The sequence below is a fragment of the Cynocephalus volans genome, chromosome 13, assembly GCF_027409185.1.
Source record: "Cynocephalus volans isolate mCynVol1 chromosome 13, mCynVol1.pri, whole genome shotgun sequence".
Lineage (NCBI taxonomy): Eukaryota > Metazoa > Chordata > Mammalia > Dermoptera > Cynocephalidae > Cynocephalus > Cynocephalus volans.
Window position 1 is genome coordinate 7,437,157 of NC_084472.1, and position 15,666 is coordinate 7,452,822.

Below are 15,666 nucleotides of genomic sequence, written 5' to 3' on the forward strand. Positions count from 1 at the left end.
GAGCAAGGAGACTTCTCTGACTAGAGGGAAGTCAGTCCCTCAAGTCTGTCCTAAACACTTATTATGCTAAAAACGGGGAGGAGAGCTGGCCGGTTGCTCAGTTGGTTAGAGCATGGTGTTACAACACCAGGGATCCCCATACTGGCCAGCCACCAAAAATAAAATAAATTGGGCAGTGAGGGGGAGGCCATCTTTCATCTTGCAGAATTATTGTAGAGTGGCTGCTTCGTTACCATTATAATGGATTTGGTGATCAGAAAAAAAGCCTGACATCTTCCAAATGTACCAACTTTGGAAACTATATCCCTTGGAGCCGCACCGTCTTTGACCTTAGATAGAATAAAAACATTCAGGGTAAAGAGAGTAAATGTAAAATCAACTTGCATCTAGCCCATAAGATACAAGATTTATGAATGCAGAGTTACACTTCCTTTGGTTTCCTCACCCAAATGATTCTGAATCCCAGCAGGAGGGCCTCTAGTTGTAGCAACAGAGCACAGGCAGAGATTTTCTCTCAAGAGACACTGTGATTTGGTTGACAGGTGCATAACCATCAGCAAGGTGCATTCGTAAATAATGGAAAAAAAATCTTAAGAAAATAACAGCATAGTTATCAAGTCTCTAAGGACCAAACCAATACATTATTTGTGGTTTTCTCTGGAAGACGAGACAGAAAACATTTGTCTGAGATTGTTTTGTTTTGTTTTTTGTTTTTTTCCAAGCCAAACTGTATCCAGCTTTATTAAAGATACTTTTCATAAACAACCATGGGCAGGACATGATTAAACAATAGTTAACAGTTTATAACAACTTTCCAACTCCCTTCTATGGACCACACACATCTGTAAGCCACTATAAAACCAATGACATCTTCATGTGATGCTCCGAGCAGGGAAAGTTTAGCGTGAGGGTTGACACCTGACATTTAGAATGTTGTTTAACAACTTCCACAAGCCAGCCCTGACTTTCAGGAAGTGAAAGTGGCAGAATTAGTCTGAGGACGCACAGTGTAGAAAAGGGAGTGCCACTCTCTGGAGGGACGCCGTCTCAGGGGTGCCCCTCCCTGGGAAGTCCAGGTTGCCTGACATAATGATAACTGGTTTTTGAGGCTCAGGTCTCCACAGGTCTCCAGGTTTAAGGGAGTTAAGGCTACGCTGAAGGTAGAGAGGGAGAAAAAGACATAAAAATGAATTTTAGTTTTTCCACACCACGAGACATTTGTGCCAAGGTGGCCATCTGTGTCAGTGTCAGGGAATCCCTCATACTGGGAGCCCAGAGGAAGTCCCTCAAAACCAGCGGGGAAAGGTGTATTCCCCACATGAGTCCAGCTTCGGAGACATTCTGCTAGTGACATCCACCTCTTCCCAGGACACAACAATGAAGAGTTCTGTGTGCTAACAACGCAGCTTTAAAAAAAAAAAAAAAAAAAAAGCAAAGTTCTGCACTTTTATAAGACTTGATAGAAGTAGTATTTCAAACTGCAGTCACCAGAAGTGCAGTTGTGGGAAGTGCAGTTGTCATCTCCGCTGCGCTGCGGCCCACCGCGCTGTCCCGGCCCTTGGGCGCAGCAGAGTTAGCGGGGGTCTTGCGGGCTGCTCCAGGGTCCGCCCCCCGGCAGCGTCCCCGCCGGCCTTTCTCTCGGCACAGTGGCCCAGCGCGGGGACAGAGGCGCTGGGCGCGGTGCAGCGGCCTCGGCCAGCCTGGCCGTTCTCGCCCCTTCCTCGTGCCTGCTGTGCGGGGGAGAAGGTCGTTTGGGAGCCGTGATGACTCCGGTTACACCGGGGCTCTGCTGAGGGAGGACACCAGGTAACCGGGTTTGCTTCTCTCTTGCTCCCAGGACCTCCTCAGATGCAGAGTTCTGACATCGGGGATTTTTGAGACGCGATTTCAAGTGGACAAAGTGAACTTCCAGTGAGTGTGCTGCTGGGACGTGCGCTGCTGCGGGGGGACGGCACAGAGGCCGCAGCTCCTGCAGGGCCCAGGGCCGGGGGCTTAGTGCCCGAATGCGCGTCACTAACCTCTGGGATAAGCACCGCTGGGGTGTGATTGGAACTCTAGGGAGGGTTGAAAGGTGGATTTTCACCACTTATTTTGAAGTAGAAATGAGAACACCTAAAAGAAAAACAATGTTTTCATCCTGGCTGGAGATTTGATTGGCCTTTTTGTTAAATCAGGAGTTTAAGGAGTGAAACTAGCAACTTCTTTTTGTCTCCAATGGGATCTTCTGGGCTGCCCAAGCACAAACTCCACTGACCAAGCTTATTTCTTCATTTTTCTCCCCATGATAAAGGTTAATTCTCCCTCCACAAAGGCCTTTGCACTACGTGCTCTTTTCGGCCCCGCAGCCCTGACCCTCATCCCCCCGTTACTTCCCACCCAGGCCAACTATCTGAGCAGGAGCCTGGCTGGTGCCCTGTCCCCTGGTTTACCCATTCCAGTCCATTCTACTCACTGCTGCAAAATGAATCCTCCCAAACCACAGCAGAGATCATGTTTGTCCTCCGCTGAAAAAGGTTCGGGAGCTCATTGCTGCCTCTGCACCCTAAAACTCAAGCCCTCTACCCTGTGACCCAGGCCCCTCCCCACCAGCCCCACTTCTCCCCACTACCTGCCACCTGCCCTGCTTCCCTCCCACCCGGCATTGGACTCCTTCCTGTCGGTGTCCTTCCAGTCCATCCAGCTCTTCCCACCACAGTTTTCCTCCTGCCCTCCAAGACCCAGATGCTTCCTGGGCTAAGCAAACCCCACAGATCTAGCAAAGCATCCTTCAAATCTCAACCCACAGTGACTCCTCGGAATTTCTGTAGCACCTGCTGTGCAGCCCAGCACCTGGTGGTTACTGCCTTACACCTTTCCTAAGTTACCTCCGGCGTGTCTGACTCAACTCAGCAAGCCCATGGTGAGGTCCCTTAGAGCGGGGGTTCCCAGTGCACAGATGATGGGCAACTGCTTCTGGATTTCCTGAGAACCCATCATGATGCTACTGTCAGGATGCACAGGCTGGATAAAGCCCAGCTAAGTCTGTCTACACTGTTGTGAGAGGTGCACAGTGCATACAGAGTTGGCATGATTTATGGTTTTACCCACATCATAATAACCAAGTCCCTGGAATAGTAGAATTATTGACGGTGAACTTTTACCCTACAGTAGTGATTTTGTTTAAAAGCAATTCGCTCATCACCTCATAGGTTTTCTTCAAGCACCTTGGCGTGCCCTACATGTGCTGATGCAAAGCACACAGATTAAAATCTAGTAGGATCATCAACAGACCTGCCCGGACAATTCAGTATAGGGACAATTCTCTATGCTTAGGGAAATCTCAGGGACAGAGATGCCTGAGAAATTTGGAAAGATCTCCAGGTTTGGGTGCTGCCCTGCAGGGAGACTGGCTCAGGCGGAGGGTGCACTGAGCAGGTGGGTGTGAGTCAGGACCTGAGCCTGGCCAGGTAAACCAGAGGGCACGGCTGAGAGGCCTGGAGAGGGGACTGGGTGTGGGCACCTTGGCTGAAAGACTGGAGAGGCTCGGGGCTGGGCAGTCTGAACTGAATTCGGGAGGTGATAAAGACCCCTGCAGGTCATTGGGCTGAGGAGTCTGGTGACCAAGAGAGATGTAGACGTAGGTAGGTCAGCAGGGAGCCTTTCTCATTTCTCCAGAAGACAAGCATAAGTGGTCACTAGCGGGAAGACACAGTGTACTGAGAGAGGACAAGGCCAAAGAAGGACCTGCCCCCGACGGGCACTTAGCATGTACTCAGAAAGGCCCAGATGCCTGAGCAAGATCTAGTGTACACTAGAAACCACTGCACTTATTAAGCACCCACTTTGTGGCCCTGGACATTGTCCTGGCTGCTGTCTGCATGAGCTCTCACCCTTGCAACCACCCTGTGAGGGGATAGGGGAGGAACTGAGGCTGGGGGAGGCTGAGTCCCTTGTAGCCCGAGATCACACAGGAGTGACGATGCGATGCGGGCAGCAGAGGCCAGCCATGCAGGAGGGCTGAACCTTCTGTCGGCAAAGGAGAAAAGCAGAGAAACGCATGCCGTTATTCCTTAGTGCCCCCAAATAACTGTCTTCCTGTTGCTCTCCTGCAGCATGTTTGACGTTGGTGGCCAGAGGGATGAAAGAAGAAAATGGATCCAGTGCTTTAACGGTGATTTTTATACTCTCTCAAGGAAGCGGGGGTGAATTCTAATACTCACCACTGCTACTGTGCGGAACTACTTTTTAATTAGATAATCTCTGCTCTAACTAGTATGTAAAGTATCGCATTTTATAGAAGATTATCATGCGCTTTCTTTAAATGTGGGTCTCTTAAATAATTATGGCTCCCCATACTCACATTTGCCTTTGGGGCAGCCTGCTCATCCTGCATGTTACTGAAGTGACCAGCCACACACACAGGGTGATTTTGAGCCATTCTTGGAATCGCTGACAGGGTAGCCATTGGTATGCATTTCGTGACCCCACAGTGCCTGTCTCTGCCTAACTTCGGTGCTTCCCTTCTGCTCTTCTCCCATTGAGATGTCACTGCCATCATTTACGTTGCGGCCTGCAGCAGCTACAACATGGTGATCCGGGAAGACAACAACACCAACAGGCTGAGGGAGTCCCTGGATCTTTTCGAAAGCATCTGGAACAACAGGTTATGAAAATAATAAATTGTCTTGCCACTCAATTGTGGATTTTCTTTTGTTCAAAATACATTCAGCTCACTTTCATTTTTATTATCCAGATATAGTCTTTCCTTACTGATAATCCAAAACCATAAGCGGTATCTCTTTTAGTACCTCTAATGTATAGACGTACTTAAAAAGTATTCCCTGATTAAACTCTGATAGTGCTTTGTCGACAGAATTTAAATCTGTTTTGAAAACTTAAGATTATATCTAGGGTTCAAAATTGGCTCTGTTTGGTTTTTAAAATTTAGAAAGTACAGTTTAGAACATCCACTAATAACTGCAGGTTGAGCATCTCTAATCTGAAAATCCAAAATGCTCCAAAATCCAAAACTTTTTGAGCGCTGACATGACACTCAAAGGAACTGCTCGTTGGAGGACTTCAGATTTTTAAATTATCACTGGGGTAGGTTCCTTTTTATGTACATTACTGAAAAAAAACAGTTATACACAGATATGCTGTGTATATAACTCAACCGGTATGTATTCTGCAAATATTCCAAAATCTGAAAAAGTCTGAAAGCTAAAACACTTCTGATCCCAAGCATTTCAGATAAGGGAAACTCAGCCTGTAGTTACAGTTCAAAACCACAGCATGCTCACATTTGAAACTGCTAGCATTGCAGAGTGGCAGAAGTGACTATTTCAGAAAGGAATACCCAGCAAACGCACACAACACATACATATATAGTTAAAAACCAAAGCTTCTTTTGAAATATTTAGGAAGAAATATCACCAGGGAGGACAGGAAACAGAAGTCAACCTTGCAAAAGGTTTGAGTTATCAGAAAAGTATTTCTCTATCAAGTGTTCAACAACCATTCTTAGTTTTATGATATTAAGACAGTTAATGGGAAAGAAAAAGGTCCAGAAAGTCCTGGGCATTCAGAAGAGTACTTTAAGTCCTTATGAATTTATACACACACATACGTATAGTCACATGAGAAAATGACTACAATATTGGTATATGAAAAAGCAGATTAAAAAACACCATGATCTTATTTTTGTAAATATGTGTGAGGATAGGAAAAATCCTGGGCATAAAAACATAAAAATTCTAATAGTAATTATTTCTGGGTGTAACTACATTTGATTTTTTTAAATGTAATTTAAGATTTGTTTTTATAAAGATAATGTGTTTTATAACTAGAATAAGCAGTAAAGCTATTTCCATTTGAGGGAGAAATGGGTTGTGTTTTTAACTTATAGTAAGATTCCTCTGTACTCATCAGTCAGCTTGACTCCTTGAAGTTATGGAATTCCAAAGGCTGTGCTGACTCGCACAGCTAAACTCATTTTAAACCAATTCTGAACTCTTATGTAATGAAACACAGAGAGAAGAGATCTTTCCATATCTCCCCTACACTGCACCTGAGCCACCGCCCCCCCATCTTTAGTTTCTCGTATAAAGTGCAGCGAATCTAGATCTGATTAATATTGTGCTCCAAATTTGGAGAAGCTTAGAAATGTTCAGAGGAGGCTGGAAGGCGGAGGAAGAGCCAGGCAAGCAGCAAATCAAGTTCCCTGTGATTCGCTGATGAGCCATGTAGTGCAGTGGTGGTGGTGGTGTTAATGCTTTAACTTGTGTGAGTTTTCTGAACCTTTATTAGGAAATTAACAACCACAAAGACCCAAGTGTATCTATTACATAAATAAATCCTAGCTTTGGTACCAATAAATTTATATCTCCAGTGGGGTAGAATTAGAACATGCTGGATCGCTAAATTAATGACCTGTGTTTGTTTATCATTGCTTACAGATGGAATGGGGATACTGGTGTACCAGACAATTCTAGATCCTATACTCTTTTAGGAGATGACAATATTCTTTTAATTTAGCAACTTCTATACTGGAGGTACTTTCACACACTAGTATATGCGAAATTTATGTGTTTATTTCTCCTTTTTTAGGTGGTTACGGACCATTTCTATCATCTTGTTCTTAAACAAACAGGATATGCTGGCCGAAAAAGTCTTGGCAGGGAAATCAAAAATTGAAGACTATTTCCCAGAGTATGCAAATTATACTGTTCCCGAAGACGGTAAGACTTCAAAAAAACATTCTCACAATTGAAGAATAGAATTAATTGTTCTTTCAATAGTCCTGTAACTATAACTCAAACACTTTTGATGAAATCTAAAATATTCAATTAATGTAAATCAATCCACTCTTTTACTGCCCTATCCTAAAGTGCTGGACTATTAAAACATCCTATTTAGGATCCCACTTATAAAGGATTCAGAGTTTGACTTTCCATTCAAACTGTGCAACAGAAGAAAGGGCCGTTTGGGGGTGTAGATAAGTCACTTGCTGGGGTAAGTTCTCCTCTTGGTACCTGCGACTGGGTCTGTGGTGACTGGGTGCCTAGGTAGCCCTTTACATAGACCTTCTCACTTATCCCTCACCATCACCCTATGTTGGCATTTCTGTTATTTTTCCAATGGAAAGTAAGGCTGCGGGGGAAGTAACTGGTTCAGGGCCGCACAGGCAGAGCCTGAGTCCTGTGTTCCAAGCCTGTGCTTGCCACACGTGTTCACAGGCACCTGCCTCCAGCGTGGCCTTTGGCTACCACGCTGGTGATTTCCATTAGGGGGACCAGCAGTCCCAGGCCGCCTGAGACTGAGGGGGCTCCCGGGACCTGGGCCTTTCGTGCTAAGCCACCCTTCTCAGTGCTCCATTTCAGTTCTCAGTGTACACCAGCTCCACCAGTCTTGTAGGACTGATTTGTTTAAGGCAAAATAACACCACTTCTTAATGTTCGAATTCTAAACTAGATAAAGCAGAACAAAGGGATGCTCCTGGAAACTATAGTAAAGATTTTGGGATTTATTTTTTATCATCAAGGAAGAGAGAGAAGAAAATGTGCATTTGTAATTAAACTTTCTTGCTCCGCATATTCAATTTTCTTTTCTCCCCAGTGGCAGAGACTTTTATAAGTATATTCACAGTAAAACTCCGCCACTGTTGTCCCCTTAGCAGGGTGACAGGATGCTGGGGCCAGGGCTGCACCAGCCCTTCCTCTCCCAGCTCTAACTTCTTTCCCTCCTGCGGCCTTGTTCCTGCCCTCATTGCCCCCATTTCGGTGACTGCCACAGCTTCCTGCCTGACCACCCTGTGTCTCCTCACCTTTCCAGAATATTCTCTGAACACTGCCAGTCATCTTTCTGAAACACTGATATATGTCGCTTGTGCTCCCTGCAAGGGGCCCCACCACTCCTGGCGCAGTCTTACCACACCCTGCGGCCACCGCCCCTCCCATGACACCCACCTCTCCCTGAGCATCTGTGGCCCTTCTAGTGGCCTGGGCCACCTTCCAACTTTGTGGTCCTCAGCTCTGACTTTGTCAGCAGTAGAAAGGAATGAGCTACTGGTCCATATGACGCACGGATGCAGCTCACAGCAACTGTGCTGAGTGAAGGGATCCAAGTGAAAAGACCACAGGCTGTGTGAATCCATGTCCCAGAGTCTAGAAAGTGCACACTTATCCATAGTGACAGGAGGAGTAGGAAAGCGGGACTGCAGAGGGAGGAGGATGCTTCTGGCGGTGCTGGACATGTTCATTATATTGATCATAGTGATGATTTCACATGTGAATACATGTGTCAAAGTCATTGAATCGTACATTTAAAACATGCAGTTTGTTGGCTGGCCCTCAGTAAAGTCAGTGCCCAGGTCCCACCCCAATAAGCAACCCAAGAATCTCTAGAGGCAGAGAAGGCTGCAGACTCCCAGCAATGCCATCATGCTGCGGGCTGGAACCACAGCAGGTGCCGTGCCCCCGTCCCTCCTCCTCCGCACCTCTCTCTCTCCCCGCTGCCGGCACCAGCCCTGTGGCCAAGCATAGCAGGTCTCCAGTTCAGATGTGTCTGGGCCCCCACAGCTGCCCATCACTGGCTCCCAGGAGAATGACAATGTCCTCACAGACCCTGCAACAGAAGAGACAGAGTGATGAGAACACTCAGATGTGTCACCTAGATCTTAGGAAAATAGATTTCACAGGGTCATGGGAAGTAGTGGACTGATCCCATGGACACAGACTCTTCAGGAAGGCCTAGAGCTGGAATGTCGGCTACCGTTGATTCCGCTGGGCTCCAGATGACTGACCCTGTAGCAGGAACAGAGAAGGAGGGTCTTCCTTAGCAAAGCTGATGGAAGCTGAGAGCAGCCCAGGTGAGCACAGCCAGTGCTGCCCCCAGGGAAGACACCAGTGTCCCTCTCCTCGTGGCTCTGCAGGGAAGACAGCTCTGGGGCTCAGGTGTGTCAGTATTCAATGAGATGCTTTCATTTATTTGACTGGAAGTTAACCCTCTTCCCCATCCTGTCTTAGTCCATTTGGGCTGCTGTAGGGAAAATAGAATAATTTAATCAAGCCCACTCACCTTAGGTACGGTTGGGGGTGGTGCGGCACACTCTTTGTAAGTGAATTGTGGGGGGGGGAGGGTAGTGTGCGTGCACGGCACCGCAGCTTGGCTGGCGCCTGCCTCAGGCCTCTGCCCCGTGTGCAGCCATGCTGTCCAACATATGGCTTCCAAAGACCTTTTGGCCAGTTACCTAGCTCATAGACCTGCGTGTGAGGGGTCTGATGACCCAGCCTGGCATGTGAAGGGTTTGTGACCCAGTCTGGACAACAGGCTTGGGGGGTCTGTGAGCTCCAGGCCCAGCCCTAGCTCAACAATTGGCCCAGTTAGTGGGATTAGGGGCAGGTAAAAGAGCTCGATAGCTGGTCTAACAAAATATCTTAGACTGAGTAATTTATAAACAGAAATTTATTGCCCACAGTTCTGGAGGCTAGGAAGTCCAAGATCAGGGTGCAGATTTGGTGACCAGTGAGGACTTCCTCTCTGGTTTGCTTCATCCTCACATGGTGGAAAGGCACACCAGCTTCCTGGGGTCATTAATTCCATCCATGAAGGCAGATTCCTCAGGACCTAACACCAACCAAAGGCCCCACCTACTAATATTATTGCACTGGAGATTAGCTTTCAACCTACGAATTTGGGGGAGATAGAAACATTCAGATCATAGCACCACCAAAGAAAACTTTTATCAGAGCTATAACTATTAAAATTTAAATGATTTGGGAGAAGAGGGGAATGAAAATTACATTTTCATGTTTGCCTTGCCATATATGTGTTTTAATGCTATGAATATACAGTAGTCCAACTTGGTAACTCCTTACATGTTTCCATAGAGTCGTAACTTTGTTTCATATTGCTTAAATAAAATTTCATTTATAATTTCTACAGCAACACCAGATGCAGGAGAAGATCCCAAAGTTACAAGAGCCAAGTTCTTTATCCGGGATCTCTTTTTGGTAAGCAATTTCGTTAACATCTGTTTCCCTGCCACCATAGAGTTGTATTGTTTTTTGCAGTTTGCAATTTACTTACCCTTTGATGATCTCATTTAATCTTCCCCAAAATTATGAGAGATGAGAAAAAGTATCGTTACCTATGTTTCACAGCTGAGGTTCAGAGAGCTCAGATTTCTTGCCCAGGGCACACAGCTTCCAGGCCACAGGCCCCCTGGGGAGTGCACTCGCTGAGCTAGACCTGTTCATTTGTGTTTTCCAACAAGGACAGTCCTTCAGCAGAATCTGAAACACGGGCACCCACACTTTGGTACCCCTCTTCCTCCATTTGAAAGCACTAACCAGCTAAAAATTAATGTAAAAATGGAACTGCTCAAGTTCAGGCATTTCCTTTTTTTCCTTCACCTTTTTATTTTGAGATAATTTCAACCTTAAATAAAAAGTGAAAGTTGTACGTGTAACTCCCATAATACTTTTCACCCAAATTGATCAATTGGTAAAATTTTGCCACATTTGCTTTATTTATCTATCTATATATATCCTTTCCTTTGAATAACCTACAGTATGTAGCTGGCTGTGAGTTTTTACTGCCTTGAAACTAATAAATGCCAAGACATTCCCAAGGACGTGTTCCCAGTGATACTCCAGGTGTACTTAACACATCTGGAGAAGTGAGGATCTTAGCCCCGTCAGCCCCAGGGAGGGTTCACAGGCCTTTTCACAGGGGTCAGACCCTCCACCTGGCATTTCTCTGCCCTCTTCCCACCACACCTCTGTAGATTGCCTCCTGAGTCACATAGTGAATTAGTAAGTAAGGATGATAAGCAATGAGGTCCCCAGAGTGAGTTCAGAGGAACAAGAGTGGACCAGGAAGTGCGTGGGCAGCACTGGGAGAGCTTCTGCAGCCGAGCAAACCTGGGATGTGCTGCATAAGGACAGTGAGACAGGTTCCTCTGTTGCAAGATTCTCGGAGCCTTTACTATGCCCTGCCCTTGCGAATCTCTTCAGTAAGGAAATTTACTTTGTACTAGATCAAGGAATCCCTTTTTTGAGGAGCATCTTCTAAGACACAAAAAGTGCTCCATAAAATGTTATTCTAATGAGAACTAAAAGTTAATTAAGTGTGCAAATGTTGGGTATTGACATGAAGTTTAGAAATGGATCTACACCCTTCCCAAAATAAATGGGCACAAGATCACCATTCAAACTTTGGGCAAAACTTTTATTCCCTGACAGTACACAAAATCTGCTTTTATGTAATTTGCAAATCAGGGAAATAAAGGCATGGGAGGTATTAGCTTACATCTTGAATTGCAGAATTTGCCTGGGGCAATAAGAGCCACCTGAGAAGTTCTCGGTTGGAACCTGTAACTCCAGACTTGGAAAGCAGCCAGGGCAGGCTGCAGAATGGGTTGTTTATCAGTATTTAATCTGGACAGGAGCAAGTCTTGGGTTAAACAATAACTTTGGTAATACTTGGCCCCAGGGGAAGGAGGGTGGTGAAGGTTATAAATGGAGACCAAGCTACAGGGAAGATGCTGTCCCTTGAGGAGAGGCAGAAGGTGAGTTTGGGCAGAGAAGGGAGAGGGCGTAGTGAGAAGAACTCCACTTTGAGAACAGGCCACTTGCTCAGTCTGTGTGTTCTCCTTAAATGCATGTTAGTCATTGAATAAGGAGCGCACTGACCACCAGGGCTTTGTCTCAGGCATGGCCACTTTCTCCCATAAGGAGGAGGCATGAACCATCTCCAGAGGCAGAAGAAACTTAGAGCTGGGGGAGCCAGGAGGTCAGCCCCTAGCATCCTGTCAGTCACTGTGAACAGTCCTGTCCCTCAAACTGGAAACCAGCTGTAAGCCCACGCTCAGAAATACGCCAGTTTTCCAAACCCTTTAAAGCAGAAGAGGGTGATTGTGGGGTCATCACCTGCATCTTGACACTCTTAGCATCTGTTAGTAGTCTTTATGTCTTCTGGGCTATCTTGAACATTATCTCCTATGCAAGGTCCTCAGGGAGTTGGGCAGCCAGTAGAACCAGCCGAGCAGAGAGCCTGCAACTGCCCAGTTTTCCTCAACAAATTTGTTCTATCATTTTTAATGAAAATCAGTGGACAAATCAAATGTGTTGAGAGATTTAAACTGGTTGAAGTTTGCAAATTGCAACAATCTTTGTAATTTCATTACCTAAATTTTTGTTGCTCTGGGCAGGGACAAACCAGTCAGATTATTACAGAAGCTAGCCTGTTTTTCATTCTTTAACTACACTCACTGTGTGTGCCAAAATACCTCCTCTGGTGTTTGAGGATTGAAATGATATATAACCTACTCATTTCAGTGTCCATAAATTTAAAAATGAAAAAAAAAAAATGCTCGAGACGCATGACTGTTGCTAGAGGTAAGTCTAGCCCCTGCGAGGAGTTTCATGACGTGGTGAGCACGTTCACAACACCCTTCCTATGGTCCCAGCATTTCTCCAAAAGCTGTTTCCCAAGAGGCCTGGCAGGAAAAGAAGGGGGGACAAGGAGGAGTCCAGGGCCCTGTGAAGAAGGCTCCATGTGACCTCCGTGTGATCTGCTTAGGCGCCATCACACAGTGCCACAGACTGAGGGGCTTAAACAACAGAAACTGGCCGCCTCACAGTTCGGAAGCTGAATGAAGTTTGAAGTCAAGGTGTGGGCAGGCTCGGTTCCCGCTGACGCGTCCCTCCCTGGCTTGCAGGGGACGCCTGTGCCTCCTCCACATGATGTCCCTCTGTGCGAGTCTGTGTCTTCAGTTTCCTCTTCTAAAGTCTCCAGTCACAGTGCATTAGGGCCCACCCTAATGACCTCATTTTACCTTAATGACCTCTTTAAAGACCCTACTTCCAAATACACTCACATCTTGAGGTCCTGGGGGTTAGGACTGCAGCACATGAATTTGAGGGGAACAGCTGAGCCCACAGCACCCTCTCTCCACCCCCTTGGCCACTTGGCGTCACAGTGCATGTAAGCATGTCACTTAAGAGGTCCTCACAAGTCATGATAACAATGTTTAACCCTGTGTTTCCCAAAGTTACCTAACAACAGAGCACTTTTCACCCAGACCACCTGTGAACATTCCACTGGTAACCCAGGGCACCCTGGCAAACGCTGGAGTTCACCCGTGTGGAGGAGGCGGCAGCGTGACCAATGTGCTATCCCATTTGGAACCACTGGTCACGTGTGGATATGTAAATTTAAATTAGTTAAAACTGAATTAATGAAAAATCAGTCCCCAGCTCACAACAACTGGTGACAGTGGTTGCTGTACTGACAGGGCAGATAGAGAACTGACGGTTGTCACAGAAATTTCTGTGGGGTACTTCCTTTCTGGAACTCTTACCCTGTCTGCGGCTCCCTGGGGCTGTCTTGCACACGTCTGTGCTGTCTCCTCAGCCCACCAGAAACCATCTGCAGGGTGTCTGGGTCCCCTGCACAGTGTCCCCTACAGCAGAGTGCTCCCAGGTAAATTTGGCTAGAGCACGGTGCTCATAATACCAAGGTCAAGGGTTTGATTCTTCATACCCCAGTTGCCAAAAAAAAATCAATCTGACAGACCACCACCTCCAGAACCCCCTGTAGCCTGGCTGAGTGTCGCCAGCCGGCCTGCCCAGGCCTCAGTGCAGACCTCTCTCCTGCAGCGGATCAGCACGGCCACGGGTGACGGCAAGCACTACTGCTACCCCCACTTCACGTGTGCCGTGGACACGGAGAACATCCGCCGCGTGTTCAACGACTGCCGTGACATCATCCAGCGCATGCACCTCAAGCAGTACGAGCTCCTGTGAGGGGCGCCCGCCCTCCTGTCTGTCCCCAGCCCTGGTAGACCCAGTGAGTTCCTACTGTCACCTGCTGCACCCGGCCTGCTTGGTATCTGCCCCATGTGACCACCAAGCCTCTGGCTACCTCTGTCCCCCTCAGGTTTGGTTTTGTAGCTTTTGTTTTCCTTGAACACAACCTTCCTTTTATCCATTCATTCATTCATTGATTCTTCAAGGAAGACACAGTGGAGGGAAGATTCCGAGCTGCCAGGCGGGCGCGTGCACAGCGCTGGCTGCTCCATCTTCCCGTTCTGAAGCCACAGGTGAGGTGGCCGCTCCTTGCGATCTCACCGGCCTGAGACTTAGAGTAGACTCCAAGCGACAGAGTGAATAGAAACCCTTTTCACTCACATTTAGTCACTGCCAGCCTCAGGCATCTCAATCAGAGCTACTCTGAGCTTTTTACCACATTCACTACCGCAAAATGTGTACTGTCTAGAAATGATTCTCTCAACTTTAACTATATTTGGGCATAGTCTTCTTTCATATGTTCTTTTTGTTGTTTTATTGCTGGTTTATTTATACTGTACAGACCACCAAATGTAATATTCTTTTGTATAACTACTAAAGAAGAATCCTTGTAGATCTTTGTGCCTTGATTATGACTGTACCTGTAAAAGAAATGTGTTTTTATTGTGCTGAACAGCTTAATGTCAACATTACCTGCCGCTTACTCTGAAAAAGAGAATGAATGGTATTTGTAAAATCTAGGGTATTTTATCAGGTTGGTACTTTATAAAATACTCCCTGATTAAAAAAAATATATAAACTATACGCATTGATTATCCACACTGAATAGACAACGTCACACCAACATCGTGAGCAGTTGCAGACACCTGTCTTTGCTTCTCTGAGCCTCAGCTGCAGCAACTTAAACTCAGTTCAAGGGTACAAACCGCAATCTAGTCTTCTTTTAGGGACCCAGGGATTTTTTTTCTCTCCATACAAGTATGCTTCATTATTATTTTGCTACTTAAAGAAACTTCAATTTCCCTCACTGGGAACAGGTTACCATTCCCTTAGCCAAAGCTCTGGACACAGGCTCCATCATACAAGTTGACAAATAGCAAGAGAAAGACAAAATGGTGCGGAAGTTTGTGTCTGGCCTAGGAGAACAGGATGGCATCATCATTTGTCTTTTAAAGAAGGAAGATTACAAAATGTGTATTTGAAATATGAAGTCAAAATACATGGCTGTTCGGCCGAGCCCGTGGCGCACTCGGTAGAGTGCTGCGCTGGGAGCGGGGTTCGGATCCTATATAGGAATGACCGGTGCACTCACTGGCTGAGTGCCGGTCACGAAAACGACAAAAAAAAAAAAAAAAAATACATGGCTGTTTCTCACACCTGCAAGATTTGCAGCCTCAAAAGTTATGATACAGACAATACCTAGAGAGTAAGAATTGCTGTGGCTTTGAGGGTAGTTTTCATAGTGAAATTTTCAACAGTACAAATCCAGAGAAGTGACATGACAGCCTACATCACTTCATTAATTTCCTTTTAGTCTTTAGGTTTTGCTTAATATTTTAAAGTTTATCTATAAGTCAGCATTTTATAATCCTTTATAAACTCATCCAGATTTAAATGCTACTTTTCCATGAAAGATGATGATTTTATTGACAGTCGGTGCAACAAATACAGATTTATCTCATTACCACCATCTTCTGCCCTCCTATCATCAGCTGTTTCATAAAACTCTCAGTTGAACTGAGACGTATGAGGTGGAAATTATTTTAAGTTTCCCTTTCACTTTCACAGTAAAACATGAAGAAAACTGGAGACATATCCCCACCAAAAAAAAGTGTAGGGGTTCACGTTTTTTGCCTTTGCCTACAACAAAGGCATT

The 15,666-nt window shown here is 46.0% G+C and overlaps 1 protein-coding gene across 1 annotated transcript in view; it reads left to right on the plus strand.

Annotated features, from left to right (window-relative positions):
* The window catches only part of GNAL (G protein subunit alpha L), a 95,549-nt gene extending 81,600 nt beyond the window's left edge, over nucleotides 1-13,949 (plus strand). The window contains exons 7-12 of the mRNA XM_063077017.1: nucleotides 1,838-1,911; nucleotides 4,092-4,150; nucleotides 4,522-4,642; nucleotides 6,586-6,716; nucleotides 9,922-9,989; nucleotides 13,641-13,949. Coding sequence (XP_062933087.1) covers nucleotides 1,838-1,911; nucleotides 4,092-4,150; nucleotides 4,522-4,642; nucleotides 6,586-6,716; nucleotides 9,922-9,989; nucleotides 13,641-13,787 — 600 coding nt within the window. The 3' untranslated portion in view covers nucleotides 13,788-13,949. The remainder of the gene's footprint in view (nucleotides 1-1,837; nucleotides 1,912-4,091; nucleotides 4,151-4,521; nucleotides 4,643-6,585; nucleotides 6,717-9,921; nucleotides 9,990-13,640) is intronic.
* The last annotated feature ends 1,717 nt before the right edge of the window (nucleotides 13,950-15,666 follow it).